At 38.5% G+C, this 21,788-nt stretch overlaps 1 protein-coding gene across 3 annotated transcripts in view; it reads left to right on the top strand.

Annotated features, from left to right (window-relative positions):
- LOC103112458 (interleukin-1 receptor-like 2) overlaps nucleotides 1–21,788 on the top strand; it is a 103,400-nt gene that overhangs the window by 72,034 nt on the left and 9,578 nt on the right. The window contains exons 3-8 of one of the 3 annotated variants that reach the window (XM_060187384.1): nucleotides 907–1,141; nucleotides 5,361–5,556; nucleotides 11,642–11,801; nucleotides 15,714–15,785; nucleotides 17,173–17,302; nucleotides 18,609–18,745. The exons of 1 other annotated variant lie outside the window; for it this stretch is intronic. In XM_060187384.1, coding sequence (XP_060043367.1) covers nucleotides 907–1,141; nucleotides 5,361–5,556; nucleotides 11,642–11,801; nucleotides 15,714–15,785; nucleotides 17,173–17,302; nucleotides 18,609–18,745 — 930 coding nt within the window. The remainder of the gene's footprint in view (nucleotides 1–906; nucleotides 1,142–5,360; nucleotides 5,557–11,641; nucleotides 11,802–15,713; nucleotides 15,786–17,172; nucleotides 17,303–18,608; nucleotides 18,746–21,788) is intronic. One more of the 3 variants, XM_060187385.1, reaches the window with a different exon arrangement.

The following is a 21,788-nucleotide window of genomic DNA, read 5'->3' as shown; positions in this document are numbered from 1 at the left end:
CAGTTTTGCGTGTTATATAAAGGGTATTTAACAACCCAGAGTAAAAGCAAAGAAGCCATCAGTAGAACAAATTTCTTCAAAAACAGACAAATAACTAACAAGGAACAAAAACTAAGCAATTTGATGACAACTAAAAAGTGATAGCTTTAAACAATATTTTTTTTGTATAATATGCTTATCGCTTTTATTCGAGTCGGTGAAATAATTCAGGGGCAAGTCAGGAAAAAAAAAAAGAAAATGGGTCTAAGAGGGCTGAGAATTGGACATTTAAATCTGAAGGAGAAGGGTGAAAGAACTGGGAGTCTTAGACTGAAGAGAGAAAAGGGAAATCACCCCAAACGGAGAGATGGCTTCTGAAGAAGGAACTGAGATGTTTTCCCATCAAACAGGAGAAAAAAACTTCCAGTTTATGCTTTCAAATCACTGAACAAGTCTTAGAAAGTGCCCACACCAAAGAAAATTGCAAATAAAATATCAGTTGCTTAAAAGAGAGAGAGAGAGAGAGAGGTGTTTGTTAAAATCACAAATAAAACATTTCTCGCGGGCCAAGCACCAGGTTAAGCGCACACAGTACAAGCACAAGGACCCCCTCAAGGATCCTGGTTTGAGCCCCTGGCTCCCTTCCTGGAGTGGGGGGGGGGTCGCTTTACAAGGGGTGAAGCAGATCTGCAAGTATCTATCTTTCTCTCTCCCTCTCCTTCCCCCTCACCTCAGTTTCTCTCTGTCCTCTCCAAAAAAAAAAAAAGAAGAAGAAGAAAAACAAAAAAAGAAGAAGAAAAGAAAAAGTGGCCACAGGAGCAGTGGATTCATAGTGTAGGGACCGAGCCCCAGCAATAACCCTGGAGGTAAAATAAATAAGAAAATAATAGTAATAATACTCTTTTCTGACTTTCCCTCTTTTCCTAGATGGATGCAAGAATAGCAGTTCATACAAAGAAATATCTCTAATAAACCAACCTTTTGCTTTTAATTGCACATACCCTCCACTAACATCTGAGGCTGTATGTAGAACTTGGTATAAATATCCTAACAAAATCCCAATATCCAAAAGTATACAGTCTAGAATTCACCAGGACCAAAGCTGGATTTCATTTCTCTCATTGCTCATGGAAGACTCTGGAATCTACCAATGTGTTTTAAAGTAAGTTCTTCATTTACAAGTTCTTCTCTTTCTAATATATTTTATATATCCTCACAAGACTATTTTCAGTGAATGCATTTTTAAATACAACAGATTTGTGAATCTTGTGCTGGTACATGGAAAGTATTATGTCCCAATGAACTGATGTTGTGGGTCAGGCCAGTTTACAAAGTCAGTATTATCACTGCTTTCATTGTTAGGTTAGAAAGTCAGAATTTTTCATTACATGTGGCATATCCAGATAGAAATAACCCCTTTTAAAGTATTTAAATATATATTTATATTGTTTTAAAATGTATGTGTTTTATTATAATTTATTTTGAGAGAGAGAGAGAGAGAGCGCGCACAAGAGAATGCTATACCAGAGCACTGCTCAGTTCTGGTTTATGGTGGCCTGGGAGACTGAAGCTGGGACTTTGGAGCCTCAGGCGTGGAAGTCTTTTGCATAGCCATTATGCTATCTACCATCACCCTCAAGCATCTTTTTGTAAATTATTGGCTAGTGGAATTTAACAGATTAAGCACTGAGAATTTTCCAAATCCCATGTTAAAACTCTGTGATAGGAATTAGTATAAATGAATGACACAGGTCTGATGGGCAACAACTGACAGAGGCGGGTGCTGTGATAAACGAGGGAAGCACGTGCAACACCGGAGATAGCAATTCATTCATCCTCAAGTCTGTTTTCCACTTTTTCTTTTTTTTATTCTCTTTTGTTGCCCTTGTTGCTTTATTGTTGTAGTTACTATTGTCATTGTTGTTGGATAGGACAGAGAGAGGAAGGGAAGACAGAGAGAGGGAGAGAAAGATAAACACCTGCAGACCTGCTTCACCGCCTGTGAAGCGGCTCCCCTGCAGATGGGGAGCCAGAGTCTCGAACTGGGATCCTTACACCGGTCTTTGTGCTTTGCACCGCGTGCACTTAACCCGCTGCGCTACTGCCTGACTCCCTTTTTTGTTTTGTTTTGTTTTTACCAGAACAACAGCTCTGGTTTATGGTGGTGCACGGGATTGAACCTGGGACTTTGGAGCCTCAGGCATGAGAGTCTGTTTGCATAACCATTATGCTATCTACCCTCTGCCCTCGTTTTCCACTTTTTCAGTGGTACTAGAAATTGAATGAGAGACAGATGTTTTAATTTAAAGTTGCTTGTGTGTGGCCTAAATATTTGCCTAACAGTCCTAATTTTGTTATCTTCTATTACTAACTTGTATAACCTTCAAAAAATATTTGACCTCTCTGAGCTTTGGTTTTACTACCTGCAAAATGGAAGTAATGCCAGTCTGGTCATGTTGAAGTGAAAATGGGCTGAGGCCATGGGGAAGTAGATGCTCCAGAAATGTAGGTGTATCCTCCTTCCCTTATTTTGGTTCACTGGTATTTGCCAGCCCTTTTCAGTGCCCCAGGATAACCATTGTTCCACTCTGATTCATGCCAGATTCCTGATTTCTGTGTGGTTAGTTCAACTCCAGGTACAAAATTACAAAGTGTGCAGAGTGCAAGTGGATACCATCCCTGTTTGCTGGACCCCTTTCCACAATTTCCTCTACTACATAGATCAAGTTGTTGAAGTTTTGTGGAGACCAACTCTCTTGTTTTACTATAGAAAATAAATTAACTAGAATTGGAGATCAGCTGTTATACAAAATTCATCTGAGTCTCAAAGCTGTGAAATGGGGAAAATTATCTTCCATGTAAAGTAGACATGAAAAGTCTCATGGGAGAACACAACATGAATTCTCTCAAACCTTTAACGGGCAAATAGGATATCATATATGTTTCCTTCAAAATAATTTCAAATGTACTCAAATTTTGTAAGAATAGTATAAAGAGTACTTGATACTCCATACTTAGCATTTATTGCCAGAGGAGAAATAGTTCATCAGATAGGCATTTGCCTTACCAAATGCAGCCCAGATTTGAACCATGATACCACATAGGAGTCCCACACACTACCAGGGGAAGCTTCAGTGCTATGGTGTCTCCCCCTCTTTCTCTGTCTTTATCTTTCAGTGGAATTAGATAGCCTGGGGGCAGTGACGACCTGGCTCCTTAAAAGTATTTATTGGGAGTCGGCCAGTAGCGCAGTGGGTTGAGCACAGGTTGAGCAAAGTGCAAGGACCAGCATAAGGATCCCAGTTCGAGCCTCCGGCCCCCCACCTGCAGGGGAGTCGCTTCACAAGCGGTGAAGCAGATCTGCAGGTGTCTATCTTTCTCTACCCCTCTCTGTCTTCCCCTCCTCTCTCCGTTCTTCTCTGTCCTATCCAACAATGACGACATCAATAATAACTACAATAATAAAACAACAAGGGCAACAAAAGGGAATAAATAAATAAATATTTTAAAAAACTAAAAAAAAATTACCATATTATTTCTCTCTCCATGTGTATGTAGTTATACACAGTATTTCTTTTTAGTGTTTATTTATTTTATTGTTTATTGTTATTATTATTTTTACCAGAGCACTGTGCAGCTCTGACTTATGATGTTGCTGGGGATTGAACATGGGACCTTTGGTGCTTTGGACATGAAAGGCATTTTGGATAACCATTATGCTGTCTTCCCAGCCCATGCACAATATTTCTATAAATCATTTTTCTGAATTGAACTTTATACATAATGGCCCTTAATATCTCAATATTTGTATCCTATTACAAGAATATTTTCTTTTCGTATTTATTTATTTTATTACCCGAGCACTGCTCAGCTCTGGCTTATGGTGATGTGAAAAACTGAACCTAAGACTTTGAAGACTCAGACATGAGAATGTCTTTGCATAACCATTATACTATATTCCCTGTCCACACATGAACATTTTCTTCCATAGTCACAGTGTAGTTGTCACATTTCAAAAATTTAACTATCACACAAACACATTATATATAGCCCTCACCTGCATTCTAATTTTATCAGTCCAACTTCTCGGTGGCCTTTATGTTTTTTTTTTTTCCTTTTCCAGTAGGAGAACACATCCAAGATTGTGCATTGCATATAGTCATCATGTATTGTAATTTCTTTCATCTGGAATAGTTCTTCCTTTTTATATAACATATACATTTTTAAGGAGCAAAGGAAATTATTACTACAATTATTTATTAGTGATTTAATATTGATTTATAAAATTACAAAATAACAGGTACAATTCACACTGATCCCACCACCGAAGTTCTGTGTCCCCCCATCCCCTCTATTGGAAACTACAGTGGTGCTGCCAAGGTCACAGATATGGGTTGACTATTATTTCTATAACTATTTGTCTATCTATCTACATATTTTGCCCATTTTTTCTATGGTTCTACTTTCTCTTCATAAGTCATACTTACACCTGTTACTACTTCCAAATACTATTCCTTTCGTTCTCTTCTCTCTCTGGGTCCTGATGGAATTGGCATTCAGAGCCCTCTAGTCATCTTCTGCTAACATTTCTGCCCTTCTGGAAGTATGGACCAGAATTCTTTATGAGGTGTAAAAGGTGGGAGTTCTTGCTTCTGTAGCTGTTTCTTTGTTACACATGGGCATTGGTAGGTTGATCCATAACCCCAGCCTATTTTCATCTTTCCCTAGAGTGGAATCCTAGTAGCATCTGCAGCTTAGTGGCTAAAATGCAGTAAGATGTAAAACAGGACAAAATATTTAATAAACAGGAACCAAAAAGTAGGAATAGAACAGATGAGAATAGGGATCTTAGGATGGTAAGAAACTAGGAAGTCTACTTAAGGTATGTTCCTAGGGGCTCATGACTAGTAATTTTTGCTTGAGCTTCATAGTTAACATGGAGGTAGACTAAAAATTATTTTTTATATCATATTTTGTGTTTGACAGTGCTACCTTCATGTGTAGGTTCAGGTCTAACCTTTTTTACTAGAATGCTATTCAAGTGTTTTGTTCCCCCTTCAGAAAGCGCACGCGCGTGCACGTGCACGCACACACACACACACACACACACACACACACACACACACACACACACAAAATAGAGCTTTGTCATCCAGTTACCCCTTGTAGTGATGTCCATTTTGGGAAGTTGGTTAAGGTATTTCCTATTGTTTCCACTGAATGTTTTTATTTCCTTTTGTAACTAATGATTTGTGAAATACCTATCACTTTGAGCCAGACAGTGGCAAGGTACCTGAAGATGCTCTGGAAATATTTGAATAGGAATAGGACCTTTGATTTTGTGATTGTGTGTCAAGTTTCTATCTGCTGTTTTCTTACAGAGATGCAAACGTGTGTCACAGAATACTTATAAACCTAACTGTTTTCAATATATCTTTGTGTGATGTTTCTCGAAAGAGTCAACTAAATGTGTCATATGAGTACAAACAAATATTACATGTTGGGAAAGATGACAGTCTGACATGTCACCTGAACTTTCCAAGCAGTTGGATTTTGGATTCAGTAAAGTGGTTTAAGGTATAAAAATAATAATTTTTAAAAACATTTCTGTGCTGTCTCTTCTCTCATACTTGGTTTTCTTTGTTTAAGATGTATGTTAAAGCAGAATTTTAAAATATTTACAGATCTAAACAAATGTTAGATGGTTGCTCTTGATAATTTCACCCTGATTATTTTTAAGTGTATGTTTATTATAGTTTTGTAATCTTTTATTCATTACCTCTCCCAGCTATTCTTATTTTTAGCTTACCCTTGGTTATTCCTCTTTCCTAACAAGTTAATTTCTTTGAATGGATACTACAAACCATGATTCAATACTCACAAAGTATAAAATGTTGTTCTTTAGAAATTCTTCTTCTGGGGCCAGGTGGTAGCATACCTGGTTAAGTACACAAGTACCCTGGTTCAAGCCCTTGGCCCCCATCTGCATGGGGAAAGCTTCACAAGTAGTGAAGCAGGGCTTCAGGTGTCTTTCTGTATCTTTCCTCTCTCTCTCCTTCCCCTCTCAATTTTACTATGTCTCTATCCAATAATAAATAAATAAATAAAAATTTAAAAAGAAGAAATTCTCCTTCCCACTCCTAATCCACATCTGCCCCCAGTTCATCACTCCTTCTCTAACATGTGGCTGCCGTTGTTAGTTCTTTGCATTGTTCTTGTATAGTGCTCTGCGGCCAAATAAAACTGTACATTCTACTTCAGTAGTTTTTTTTTTTTCTTTCAAGGACAAACTGGTCAACTTGTACTCACTTTCCTGCACCTGTGTGTTTACCTTGAAACATTCTCCTTCCTTTACTGCTAGTAACACTAGATACTAAGATGTGTTCTGCAAGCTATGATCGTTCGCATGGAGGAGGATCAACTAGAGATTTAACGTTGGAATTTGTTTCTCCCAACTCTACTGGTTAACACTTGTTTGTATACACACATGGCTTATGAGTTTTCTTTGTGGGAAAGTTTCCATCTACTGATTAAATCTCCTTTAAGGGGATTGGATTATGCACCTCTCGTATTTATTCTTTGAGTGGATTGTAGCAAGATTTGATTTGCTAGGAAATTTCCCATTTCATTGAACATTTCAAGTATTATGTTGTAAAATTGTCTCTAATATCTGTATTTTTCATTTGAATATACTTATCAGAGATCTGTCAGTTCCATTACTCTTTTCAAAAACCAGTTTTTGGGGTAGGGGTAGATAACATAATGGTTATACTAAGAGACTTTCATGTCTGAGGCTCCAAAGTCCCAGGTTCAGCCTCCCATCCCACCATAAATCAGAGCTGAGCAATGCTCTGGTTTAAAAAGAAAAAAAATCTTATTTTGGCATTGTTCATTTGATGTATTGTATTTCATGACCACTTCTTTGGTGATATTTTCCTCTGTCACAAGGAATATGGCTGTGTATATCCACATGACCCACCAGTTTAATTTTTTTTTTAATGTCTCCAGGGTTATTGCTGAGGCTCAGTGCATTTGTACTTTCTCTAGTAATATCTGGATTTCTTTTAAAAAAAACTTGTGTATGAGTTAATATTCTAGGATTAAAACTTTTTAATACTGGGGGCTGGGCACACATGGCACGAAGCACAAGGACTGGCTCAAGGATCCCGGTTCGAACCCCAGCTCCCTACCTGCACGGGAGTTGCCTCACAAGTGGTGAAACAGGTCTGTAGGTTTCTATCTTTCTCTCCCCCTCTCTGTCTTCCCTTCCTCTCGCCATTTCTCTCTGTCCTGTCCAACAACAGTGACAGCAATAACAACAACAATAAACAATAAGGGCAACAAAAATAGCCTCCAAAAGAGCAGTGGGTTTGTAGTGCAGGCACCGAGCCTCAGCGATAACCCTAAAGGCAATAAATAAATAAATAAATAAATAAATAAACAAACAACCATTAAAAAACTTTTTAATATCAGTTTGATGGAGTTTTTTGTTTGTTTGTTGCCTCTAGGGTGATTGATGGGGTTAGGGTCCTGCACTGAAATCCACCACTCCTGATGGCCATTTCTTCCTTTTTCTTATTCCATAGGAGAAAGAGAAATTGAGAAACGAGGGATAGACAGAGAGGGAGAGAGAAAGAGAGACACCTGCAGACCTGCTTCACAGCCTGTGAAGTGTCCCCACTGCAGGTGGGAAGCAGTTGCTTGAACTCGGGTCCTTGTGCATGGTGATGTGTGTGTTTAACCAGGTGCACCACCACTAAATCCCTGCACCAGCATTTCTGCTTGACTTCTTCTCTCCCTCCCCTCCTGCTCCCACTGTCCACACACAATCACTAACCTTCAGAGAGTGACATTCTCTTCTTTAACAGAAATTTTAGCTATTCTCTAGTGAAATTTGTTGTGTTATTTTGTTGTAATACTTGTTTTCTAGGGAAGAGCTAATTTCTGGAGGCTAGGATGCCATAACTCCATCTACATATTCTTCTGTGTGATTTTTAAAAATTTCATTATTGGGGAATTAATGTTTTACATTCGATAGTAAATACAATAGTTTGTACATGCATAACATTTCCCAGTTTTCTATATAACAATACAACCCCCACTAGGTCCTATGTCATCCTTTTTGGACCTATATTCTCCACCCCACCCACCCCAGAGTCTTACTTTGGTGCAATACGCCAATTCCAGTTCAGGTTCTACTTGTGTTTTCTTTTCTGATCTTGTTTTTCAACTTCTGCCTGGGAGTTTCTGTGTGATTTTTTTTTTTAAACTCAAATATATAGCTTTCACCTTGTAGCCTAGATCTGACCACCTTCTCCTGTCTATATAGTATTATGACTTTTTCCTTTCCTTTTTTTTTTTTTTTTTTTGCCACCATGGTTATTGCTAGTACATGGTGACACACGATGACGCTACTGCTTTGACAGTCTTTTCTCTTTCTCTCTTTCTTCCTTCCTTCCTTCCCTTCCTTTTTCTTTTTGATATAGGGTGATAGAGAGATATAAAAAAAAGTTAGAGAGACAGAGACACCTCTAACAGTGCTCCACCACTTGTGAAATTTCCACCTATGGCGGGGGGGGGGGGGGGGGGGGGGAGGGGCTGGGGGCTGACACCAAAGTCCTTACTCTTGATAATGTGTATACTCTACCAGGTGAGCACCACCTTTGCAGTATTGTGACCCTTAGGGTCTTGACAGTAGGACTCCTCTAATGATTTTATTCTCTTGACCTAGACCTATAGATAGATGTGAGAGCTTCTGATATTTGTAGTGATGAAGATATTTTTTAAATCAACCCTTATTTTGGTAGCATTCAGATGGATGCTTCATAAATTCATCTGTTTACTGATGGGTTGCAATTCTCTTTCTCTCACTTCAACTTACTCTCAGACTTCAGATACTCAGTTCCAAAGCTGAATGTACATTCTTTTTTTTTTTTTTCCTCCAGGGTTATTGCTGGGTTCGGTGCCTGCACCATGAATCCACCGCTCCTGGAGGCCATTTTTCCCCCTTTTTTTGTTGCCCTAGTTGTTGCAGCCTCGTTGCGGTTATTATTGCCATTGTTGACGTTGCTTTTTGTTGTTGGATAGGACAGAGAGAAATGGAGAGAGGAGGGGAGGACAGAGAGAGAGGGGGAGAGAAAGACACCTGCAGACCTGCTTCACCACCCGTGAAGTGACTCCCCTGCAGGTGGGGAGCCGGGGGCTCGAACCGGGATCCTTACTCCGGTCCCTGCGCTTTGTGCCACGTGCGCTTAAGCTTAACCCACTGCGCCACCACCCGACCCCCGTACATTCTTCTTAAACATTCCCACCTTCACAACTCACCAACTTTAACCTTTTTTGAACTACTTATTATCCACAAATATGATCATTCTACATTGTTTTCTATGTGTTCTTTTTTCCAACTAATGACACTTTTGCGTAGCCAAACTGGGACAATAGAAAATTTGTTTCCTTTCCATAGTTGTAACTGATGACTAAATTTCATGGTTTGGAACTGCTTTTAAAAGTACTGTTGTTTTCTTCTTGTCTTAACCTGTCTTAGTTTATTTAGCCTTAGTTCTATTTAGCTTTAATTTACGAGATTAACTTCCTAAGTTGTTTCCTAGTCTTTAGATTCCTCCATTTTAACCTTTTTTTCGTATACCAACCAGAGAGATCATTCTAAAAAAAACAGATATGAGCTTCTTACTCCCTAGCTCAAAAATCTTGAGTTTTTCACTCCCTTTCTACAATTTATATGACAGGGATGCTGACTGTTTGACTAATTGCATTTCTGTCACTCTCCCCTAGTCTCCCCATCTTAACCAGGATACCCTGGGCTTCTATACACCACTGGATCACTGTACATTCTGGGTCAGAAATATTATTCTTGCTGTTTGAAACACACACACACACACAAAAAAACCCCCACCAAAATCTTGGCTTCTATTATTATCTTAATTATAAATATTTTAGTGATATCTTAACATATCACTCAATATATTTTAAAATATTTTAATTTTTTTCTATGAGAGAAAACTAATGGAAGACAGAGAGGTGAGAGGGAAAGAGGGGCAGGAAGGCAATAGCACAGTTCAGCTCTGGCATCTGATAGTGTTGGGGATTGAACTTGCAACCTCTGGGGTCTCAAGCATGCAAGTTCTTTTTTTTTTTTCTTAACTCTTGAGATATCTCTCTGGCTTCCACCCAACATATTTAAAAAATTTTTTTTTAAATCAAATCTTCCTGATAATAATTTAAACTCTGAACTGTCATCTCAACAAATTTCAGTAGAGGCAGTCTTAATTACTGTAAGGGAACAGAATGACCCTTAAGCTAAAAAGACTAAACTTTAATATTATTAAATATTTGTGTATCTTGAAAGAAAGACTGAGTAAATTAGAAAGGGAGCTAGCCGATTGACAGGGGAAAGCATAAGAAGGGAACCTTAGAGGTTGTGTCTATATGACCACTTTTGTGAAGGAAAAGATTTTCATAAACCCCAAGCCCAAAACATTTTTTTTGTTTGTCCCTACTCTAGAGAAGGCAATGTCACACTCAGTATCTAATGTCCTCCACCTACTGTATTCTTATTAGGAATTCCTAGTCTGCTTAGTTAACCGTTATTTGACTATAATTTGATTTCCTACATACGATGTTTATGGACAGATAAAGAAAGACTTCTAAAACTGTAGTTCCTATTGTAGATGTGAAAAAGCTCATCCTGACATTATTGAGTTTCACACTCAGTGATGAAACCATTTACTTTGTTATAGTGGGGCAGGATGAGACATGACACTGAACTGTGGCTGATGGGGAGAAAACCCAGAAAGTGGGTGATAAAATCTGTTTGTAGTGACAGGGTTTCATGCTTCTCTCACCTGATATAGTGCCATGAGCTTTTTGAGGAAAAGGACTATTTCTAAGCCACTCTGTAGAATGGTGCTTCCTGACAACAGAGGAAAAGGTTTGAGAAAGAGTTGGTGATTATCATAAGAATGTAAGCTGGTGACTGGTGGATAGAAAGGCTCATCCTCTGAATAATTGCTGGGAATGCCAATGGAGAAAATTTAACCAGTCTTGGTTTGGCATGAGGCTATTGATTTGACGCAGTAGAAGTTAAAGTGGCATAAGAAGCCATGTGATATATATACCTTTTAAGTCTAACTTGCATACTTTGCTTATACTTAGACCTCCAAATAGAAAAATCGGTAAAGGGTTATTGTGGCCTCTATAAAATACAACCCGTGAACAGTCATCGTTCACCTGGGCATGCAGTCTTGGCAAAGGGGCTAGTGCCATTAGATGCTGATCCATTGGGGAGACAGGCTTCTGTCACTGGAGGCCATTTCTTCTTGTCCATGCTCTATACCAAACCCCTTCATTGCCTAACCTTAACCCCCCTCCATAAAGTCTTCCATCCAACCTACTGTGAGCTTGTTGCCAGCTCATATCAGACAAAATGGAGGGAAGAAAAAAAAAAAAAACCCTTTCTCAACACTTCTAGACATAAGATGTACATATATATGCACATATCATCTATCTATCCATCAAATATAAATGATTGAAGGGCTAGGGACCCACCTTCTTCTTTGAAGGTCTGTGTTAACTAGGATGTCACAGACAGCCATCAATGTCTTTTGAATCTAATTTTTTTTTCTTTTTGTGTGTGTGTATTTAGGACTGTAAAGAGATTAGAGAAAATAGGTTTACTTCTTTGAGAAAGAAACTTTTAGTAAATGATGTAGTGACTGATGACAGAGGAAACTACGCCTGTCAAGCTAGTCTGAAACATGCAGGGAAAAACTACACTGTTCTAAAGAGCATTACTGTGACTACCAGTAAGTATGTTCATATCCATAACTTTGGTTTCATTTTGACAGTAGGATGTATCTGGTTCCCTAGTAATTAGCAGGCTGTCACTTGCCATATTAAAAATCAAAGAAATTGACATAGAGCAGGACTAGTTTAGTTTTCTCATCTAATAAAATGTAATACTTAAAGTCTTGTTTTATTTGTGAATATGAAATGAGATTATGTACGTAAAGTAACTACTGGGGCAAAGTGTGCTAACTTACTAAATATGATATTGCTAATATTACTTTTGTTTCCCTTAGTCCTCAATGGTGTTACTATTTAGATGAGTAATGTATGTCTCAGTCACAACAGAGTTCAAGGTCTCTGGTTTGATTCCAGGATAACCAAATGCTTGTAGGGTTTCAGTTCTTATCACAGTGAAGTTGGCTTTCTTGAACATATTAATATCAGATTTGAAACCAAAGTCTTGGGGTAAGATAAAGCTTACCCATAATTTAATTCATGCCATTAATTTTACAGAAATCTTGGCAGGGAGTGACTTACTGAAGTTTCCAAAGCTTATTAATAACAGAAACAGTATCAAAATCCAGGTCTTCAAACATTTTCTTTATTTTTTCAACCATTCAGTAAGGAGTTCCTGTTATGTTGCCTTTTCATTAGATAATTATTTTCTAGATTTACTCATATAAATGAAAAGAAACAAAGGATGAATATTTCCTAGATTTCCCTGTTTGTCACAAATCTCAATTAAGTTTCATAACAATGAGAAGCTCTTTGCAATTCTTTGATGGTATATTCTCTCAGAAGATATTTTCAACATGCACAGCTTCCTGCTTCCCACTTGAAACAATAGTTGAGAAAATTAGTTCCATTAAATTTTATGAATCTTTATGTTTTGCATTTGTGATCATAATATCTCTGAATATCTCCTTTGCTTTCTTTAAAATTAACTCCTCAATAGTCCAGTATCTGGTGTAGACTAGGCACATATTTACTCACTAACCAAATGATTGACTACTATCATGTTTTAGTCTTATCTTGTAACACAAGGAATTCAATTAAAGGAAAATTTTCAAGGTTGAAGGGACTATCTCCAGAGGACATCGGATCCAATAATCAATTATATAGTTCATGTCATTTTAGTGAACATTCACTTGTAACAGATTATGCCAAAAATTGCTAGAACTTGCTAGTTAATTTTTTATTCTGTTGAGCCTCTCCGAATTTGGTGACAGTACAACTAGAGATGGAAAAAGCATCATTTAAACGTAGATTGATAAAGACAGTTACAGATGGTGTTTCCAGGAGCAGGAAAATAATCAGAGGTAGTTTTAGGGGTGATAAATTTTTCTTTTATCTTTCTTTTTCTTTCTTTCTTTCTTTCTTTCTTTTCTTTTCTTTTTTTTTTTTTTTGCCTCCAGGGTTATTGCTGGGGCTCCATGCCTGCACCACAAATCCATTGCTCCTAGAAGTTTTTTTTTTTTCCCTTTCGTTGCCCTTGTTGTTTTATCATTGTTGTGTTTACTATTATTGATGTTGTTGATGTCATTATTGTTGGGTAGGACAGAGAGAAATGCAGACAGAGAGGGGGAGAGAAAGACACCTGCAGATCTGCTTCACCACTTATGAAGTGATCCCCCTGCAGGTGGGGAGATGGGGCTTGAACCAGGATCCTTATGCGGTCATTGCATTTGACGCCACGTGTGCTTAACCTGCTGCACTACCTACCGCCTGACCCCCAGGGGTGATAAATCTTGGAACTGTTGCAAGAGGAAATGTCTTCTTATCTGATTTTTTTATAAGATTTTATTTATGTATTTATGAGAAAGATAGGAGAGAGAGAGAAGCAGACATCACTCTGGTACACGTGCTGCCGGGGATTGAACTCAGGACCTCATGCTTGAGAGTCTAGTACCTTAGCCACTGCACCACCTCCTGGACCACTCTTATCTGATTTTTGAAGAATGAGTAGAATTTATAGAAATAAGGAAGTGTGAGGAAGGGACAGAGAGTTGTATAAGGCCAAGGGTAGAAGTTCCCACTGTACTATAGTATATGTGGGACCTATAACTAGTTTTATTAGAGGATTTGTAAGTATGAAGTAAGAAATGGAGTTGAGGCCCCAGGGTTAACGGGGACAAGTCAAGAGGGCATATTATGCAAAGCATTTGTCATGCAGTCACTGAAGAGCCTTTGGGTTGGTATAAGTGCAGAATGATGAAACTGCATCTGCATCTTTGATGAGCAATGCCAGTCTTGAGATGGCTTGAGCAGGGGCTGAAAAAGACTTGGAGACCTGGAGGCCACTTGTGAAGTTGCTGCAATATCCTGAGTGCTAATAATACGAACTTGGTAGAGATGGTGGTGATATGCTTCTTCAGGTAGTTTTTGCTGATTGCCTAACAAAAGTCATGTCCTGTATTGGACAAAGAGAACATGATGATAAAGAAAACAACATGCCCGGGCCAGGCCAGGTGGTGGCACACCTGGTTAAGCACACACATTACAGTGCACAAGGTCCCACGTTCAAGCCCCTGGTCCCCATCTGTAGGGGGAAAGCTTCACGAGTGGTGAGGCAGAAGTATAAGTGTTTCTCTGTCTCTTCCACCCTATTCTCCCCCTCCCTTATTAGTTTCTCTCTGTCTCTATCCAATAATAAATAAAGATAAATGTTTTTAAGAAAGAAAAAATAAGAGAACTACATGGCCACCCTACTACTCTGATGGTGCTTTGAAATCAGAGCACGAGAGGAAGGTCAAGAATTATCAGATAATTCACTAACAAGATACCTAATTACCAAGGAGATTAATGTGATAAAGGAAAGGAAAATACACGATCAAACAAACAAAAATAGCTAAGAAGACAGTAAGTAGATCAGAAAAAGCTTCTTTACAATGGCGATGTTGATCATAAGGAAGCATTAATTGAGTCAAGGAAGGGGTAAGGTTTTTCCAGGTTGAGGGAGGCAGCCAAAGTGAAGACCTACAACAGGTCAGGCCAGGGTGTGTCTGCAGAATAGAAAAGTAATCAGGTTAGGCAGGGTTGTGCTGAGTGAGGGATGTCATGGTAGGTGATGAAATTGGAGAAGTAATCAGGGGCCAAGATTAGATAAGAACAAGCAGCCCAAACCATGGAGTGTTCTAAGAGTACGTGTGCTAAGAGTCCATGGAGAGTACTCTAAGAACAATGGTAAATAGCCAGAGAGGTAGAGAGCAGGAAAATAGAGTGGTGTGACTTAACAACTTTGCAAACTCAGTATGACTGTTGTGTATGGAACAATCTTTACAGGGTGAGGAGTGGCAGGTAGAAAACATGTACAGATACACTGAGAGGGGACCAGGTGGTGGCATATCTTGTTAAGTGCACACATTATCATAGTTATGCAAAAAGACTTTCATGCCTGAGGCTCTGAGGTCCCAGGTTCACTCTCCAACACCACCATAAACCAGAGGTGAACACTGCTCTGGTAAGTAAAAGGAAAAAAAAATAGTAATGAGATTTTATTACACAGTTATATATATATATATATATATATATAATCACTTTATTGGGGGAGAAGGGGATTAACTGTTTATAGGATGGTTGTTGGCAGGAGTACAGATTCTCATCTCCTTATGATAGCTGTCTACAAAACACTGTTGCCCCCAGCTTGGATCATTTTCCAATCAACTTATAATAAATGTGTAATGCTAAAATGAACTCTCTTTGTAACCCAGTTTTTTTTTTTCTCCCTTTCCCTTGTAATAGAATTATTTCTGATTTTTAAAAATACACTTATGGAGTTATATTTGTCATGACTTTAGTTTTCTCTTGACCAGTGTTGATTGAAGAGCTGCTTTTGCACCATAGTTTTTATACTATTATTGCACTAAACTAGTTTGAAATCACTATATGTGATTCTAATACAACTTCATGTGGATATGATTTCTTAACAGAAAAGGTTGACCCTGGAGGAAGAATCCCTAAAATCATTTATCCAAAAAACAATTCAATTGAAGTAAAGCCTGGTGAGTAAATTTTTTGGAACCAGGAGATTACTAATTGCAAAACAAAGAAAAACAAAAAATTATGTCCACATGATCTAGCAGATATTTTGAATTTCAAGGATGGAGACAAATATCATATGCATCCAAGTTACACTTCTGGATATACCTGAGCTCATCAGGAGAAGTATCAAAATAAAAACTCAAGAAACTGACACCTGGAGAAGTTGAGGTATACAGTGAGCACTGTGGGCCTAAATGTTCACTATACATTTGCTTATGCAACAGCAATAAAAATCTGAAAGTCTGTGGGGTGACTCTTAGCCTCAGACTTAGGAACAGTAAATGATCGCCCAGGACTCTAGCTTGGCCTTAAGAATCCCAGCCTGGCTCACATTCATTTATTCCTCTGAAGATGAATGTTAAGTAGTGAAGCTCCACCCACTGGGATCCCTGCCTTATATTAGTTATCAGATTAAGCAAAGTAATTTTAAGACAGTTCATATTAGCAGAACAATTTGATAAAGGGGAAGAACGGGGGTAGGGAAGATATGCAAAGTAGCAGTGACACTCACATATTGTTGTTGGTTACCTAAGTTGGTATAGCCACTTTAGAAAACCTTTAGGTATTTCCTTGACAGTTCAAGGTACATACAATCTATGATGTACCAGTTTTATTAGCATATTGGTATGTATACCCACTACATACATGAATATGCATATGTGAAATGTATACATGTTTCCTAGGAGGCACACAAACTGAGTTTTAGCAGACTTATGTATACAGGCAAATACTAGAAACAATGCATTTGTATGATAGCAAAAGTTGTAAATAAAGTATAGTCATGTTTCATATTCTGGGAACAATTAAATGAGGAATAATGACTCCATCTTATTTTGCTTTACAAGATTGCTTGGATAATAATGAAGACTTGAGTATGTAAAATACTTTTTAAAAAGATTTTTATTTATTAGAAAGATAGGAGGAAAGAGAGAAAGAACCAGAAATCACTCTGGTATATGTGCTGCCGGGAATTGAACTCAGGACCTCATGCTTGAGAGTCCAATGCTTTATCTACTGTGCCACCTCTAGGACTACTGTAAAATAGTTTGTCAATGCAAAGTCATGTGATAACATCACTAAGATAGACAAAATTTATTGTGATAAATTTATTTACTCTGATATTGTGAACATGTTGATGTGAAATTGATGATGCCAACCTTTTTACCTAGATATCCTGTAAGGCCACTTGTCCCTTGTGATTCTATCAGAGAATAAAGTCAATTAACATTGACCTTAGGGGAGTATTTCTGGTTATCAAAAGATATTCAAGGCTCACAAGCAAGTGACACTTGTTAACCAGGTTGGCTTTTGTGGGATTTTCATGTATGCTGTGAATTTTATTTTTAGGCTCCACTCTTATTGTGGACTGCAACATAACAGACGTGAAGGGTAATACAAATTCACGATCTTGGAGAGTCAATGGCACTCTGGTGGATGATTACTATACTGAATCCAAACGAATCCAAGAAGGAATTGAGTAAGTTTGTTATTTCTCTCTTTTCTCAAAAAGCTAACAAGAATATCTCTCTGCTTAAGTTGTTTTGATGTTGGTATTGCTTTTACTAGCTGGTTTTAAATGTTTCCTCACCACTCTTTTCAGTTTTGTCTTTCAAAGATGTTTATGCTGTGCATAATCAGACATCTGGCTCAGAGAAGCATGAGTCACTTATGTTATAGATTTCGCTTAATTCATTAATAGCTTAGAGGGGATAGGTGATGACCTACCGAGGAGTGTGAAGACATATAGAGACTTGTGGCAAAAAAAAAAAAAAAAAAAATGAAATGTGACCTTAAAGCAGCAAGATTAATTTCTCTCAACTATTGCTTAGAATCAGTTTCATCCCTGTTAAACTATAATATGAACCAAACACCTGCAAGACTTAACTAACACAACAGAGAGGCTTTTAGTGGAGATATGGCATAATCATTTAGCTATCTGAGTGCTGTTAACTCTGTGATGGTATAAATTGAGTTATTTGAAGATAATTTGTGAGATGTGGACCAGAAGGATAGCATAATGCAGAAGCTTTTTCATCCCTTGAAACTCCAACATATTTGGGGTTCAGTCCCTCTGTCACCATCATAAGTCAGAGCAGAGCAATAAGTGCGCTGGTAAAGAAATCAAAACATAGGGAGTCGGGCAGTAGAGCAGTGCATTAAGCTCACGTGGCACAAAGCGCAAGGACCGGCTTAAGAATCCTGGTTCGAGCCCTTGGCTACCTACCTGCAGGGGAGTCGCTTCACAGGCGGTGAAGCAGGTCTGCAGGTGTCTGTCTTTTTCTCCCCCTCTCTGTCTTCCTGTCCTCTCTCCATTTCTCTCTGTCCTATCTAACAACAACGACGTCAATAACAACAACAATAACTACAACAATAATGAGAAACAACAAGGGCAACAAAAGGGAAAATAAATAAATATTAAAAAGAAATCAAAACAGAAACAAGAGTAACAAAATCAAAGAGCAGAACTTGTATTGGATCTTGAAGTGTAAATAATTGGGATAAGTGGAATGAAATAGGAAAAATCTCTCTCACCATTCTCTAGAGTTGAGAATGGTGCCTGTGATTAATAGAGCCACATTTCCTTCTCTCTGTTCAGATAATAAATGCAACTTTGGAGTGGCACAAATCCATACACTTCATACAGTCAATCATTAAAATATTCTTAGGGTAAAATGATAGCCCGAAGTGTTCTCTGGGGAAAAAATTTATTCTTCCAACTAAAGGTTATAAAATATGCTGAGTATGTATGACTCATATAACCAGAAATGACTCTTATTTTACAGAAGTTATGTTTATTTTGAGGATCATAACTTTTACACAGTAAACATCACATTCTTAGAAGTAAAAATGGAAGACTATGGCCAGATTTTCATGTGCCATGCTGGAGTATCTGCAGCATACATTATGCTAGATCTCCCAGGTAAGGTTCTAGTAATCTCTGGAATGTTTAAGGGCAATGGCAAAAAAAAAAACATAGTCAAGAAAAAGTGACAATAAATAATCTGTGGTTTCAAACAGAGAAACTCAACATGAAATCTATGGGAAAGATGCTATAATATTGGAAAATGTTCGTGGAATAAGACTTTGATTTCATTGTAGTCATGCTAATAGACTGTGCATTAGAATTATGTAAAAGAGGAGTTTTCCTTTATTAAGGCTGATTTTTGAGCTTTTCCAATAATTTGCTTGTGGTTCTCAGGGGCTTTGCTGGGGGTTATTATAAATATTGTGACATAAAAAATATATTATGTATTTACTTTTTTGATGACTGGTGGCCTTGAGCATGCACCATCTCACCTCTCCCAGTCACTTTTTTCCATTTAGATAGAGACAGAGATGTTGAGAGTGAGAGATGCCACACAGTGCCAGAGCTTTCTCTGCTATTATAGCACCCTCTCATGTGGTGCCAGGGTTTAGACCCAGGCAGCCTACAGGGAAAGACTTTCTCTCGCTATCTCTAATTTTTTAATTTTTACCAGAGTATTGATCCGCTCTGGTTTATGGTGGTGCAAGATTGAACCTGGGACTTTAGAGCCTCAGGCATGAAAATCTCTTTGCATAACCATTATACTATCTACTCCTGCCCTGCAAAGGCACACTCATCCGATCCAGTAAGTGATCATTCTGGCTCAGATTAGGCATAGCTTAGCTCTATCATTCAACTTTTTAAAATTACCTTTAGAGGCAGAATTCTATTAACTAAACAGGAACTCAAACTTTATATATGTAGGAAACTGTACATTGAACACTATAGAGAATATTGATTACTCATTGGAGGTAATAGAGTCAGTGAATAGAATGTGAAGGATGAAATCACAATCATGAGAGCATCCTAAAACTCTTGGCACAATCAGGTGAATTGTATGAAGCACCTTGTGAGAGGTGGGCATGTGTATTGTCTGGGGAGATGGTGTCAGAGTTGGAAATAGGACTATAAAGCTGGATCAGGGCAGAAAGTAGCTCCCAAGTATGGGGAAAGCATATAAATATTGTTAACTATAAACCCCATTGATTTGATCTGGGGCCCATCCATATTCAGCACAGGAGACCAACTATCTTTGACAACTGTCTCAACAGTCAGCTGTTCTTATTTCAGTAGTCTCTTTAAACTTATCCATTAATTCACTGTTTCAAGTTTCTTTGTCCTTTTGCTATCTACTGAACAGAGGATACTGACAAATTCAAATGGAATGAATAACCACATGAAGAATGTTAGAAAAATCATTCCTGTCTATTTACCAGGGCCTTTTGAATTACATAAAAAATAGTGTTCATGTCTATTTATGATACCAAGGCCTCTAGTAGACATTAAAGGTTCTCATCCATGAGTCTCCCCAAAGGGAGTAGGTGCCTTCTGGAGCCAGTCAAGGGCAGAGAGAAGTGAAGGATGGGAAGCAAGGATCATCTAATAGAAGTGAGGGATTCAGACAGGTAGTCAGAATTAGACTGGGCACAAGCATACAGACTCACTTGGTTGTAGTGGGACTTAATCAGAGTTGACTAGGGATAGAGATAGGTGCACAGCTTATGTTTTAGTTGTTGTATATATTTAAATATATATACTAAATTAAATATATTTGTGTTGGGGAATTATGCAGATGCAGATTTTGGTTTACTAGTTTGAGTTTCTTCCTTCTCCCCACCCCCATCCTACATACTTCCTCGGTTCCGGACGCTGCGGCCGGAGGAGAGAGGCAGGACAGAATTGGGTTGTGGTTAGATTAGATTAGTTTTTTGAACCGTTCACTCATGAATAAAGATTAAACTGCGTTCACAGCTCATAAAGATTAAACTGCGTTCTCAGCTCAGCCATGAGTTTCTGGCCGTCTCTGTCTCCCGCCCGCGAAGCCAGCCCGGCAAAAACGACATATTTGAATGTGTTTTAGTTGCAGTATATTTAGAGACATGCAATAGACCATGGGGAGGTTTTTGGCTTAAAATATCTGCAACATGATGTGGCCTAAGGCCAACTGTGTGATAAGCTCTCTAATGAAAATTTTAAAAATGAAAGTGCTTTTGAAGTTCAAAGAAAGGAGTGCTCCCTCCTTCTCCGGACACCTACTGGGGACTGAAGAACCAGGAAGGGGGTGCTGAAGGAAGTGGTGTGTGTGGTGGGTTCTAAGAACAGAGAGGATTTCTCTTCCTCTCTCCTTCTTCCCTTTTCTGTTTCTCTCCTTTCTAGAGGCTCCTTCTTTGGCAGCCTGTGTTTGGGCTGTGGTAAAGGAGAAAGCTGTGTTGTTCCTCTTCTTAGATATGTAGCAACATGTTTTTGTGGACTTGAATTTCCAGAGGAACTAGTTCTGTGCCTTGGTCACACCTGCCCATTGCTTTTGCCACGAGTGCTCTTCAATGGACTCACTAGACATTCAGGATCACACCCTTTCTGAGACTGTCCCTCTCGTGACCACAGTGCCAGCAGAATACTTGGGCTGGGCCCTGCAAACACTAAGAGGAACACGGTGTGGGCATCTGGCTCTCCATCGTCTTGTGGCACCAACAGTGAAGGCTTCCAAGAAGGCAACTGATGGCTCATTTATAACAGTAGCCCTGCTGCTTGCCTTTGAGTAACAAGGAAAGAAGTGATAATAATATATATTAAGTGCAACAGAAGCACTTGGGGAACTTCCTCAAAAAATATGCTGAGGCTCCACCTCTGAAGACTCTAGTTTGACAAGATAAGCTTATGTTTTGACAGCGGTGCTCAAGCAGGTAGAATCACAGAGTTTCCATCTTCTGGATCTGGGACTCCTTCGAATCTCCCTCCACAGGTTCCCAAGAGCCTATTTGTGTCTCAAAGTGTTTGGTCCAGGTCACATTATTCTCTCCCTCCCCCATATATTTTATTTAACCACAGGAATATTTAAGCAGCAGCTGAATTGACATAGAACTCATTTCTGTTTAGCGCTTGTAGTGTGACCTGTGTAAGCAACATAAATGATTAACTCTTGTGTTTCATTTCTTTA

This window comes from Erinaceus europaeus, chromosome 3, assembly GCF_950295315.1.
Source record: "Erinaceus europaeus chromosome 3, mEriEur2.1, whole genome shotgun sequence".
NCBI classification, from domain to species: Eukaryota; Metazoa; Chordata; class Mammalia; order Eulipotyphla; family Erinaceidae; genus Erinaceus; species Erinaceus europaeus.
This window is presented reverse-complemented; position numbering and strand designations above follow the sequence as displayed.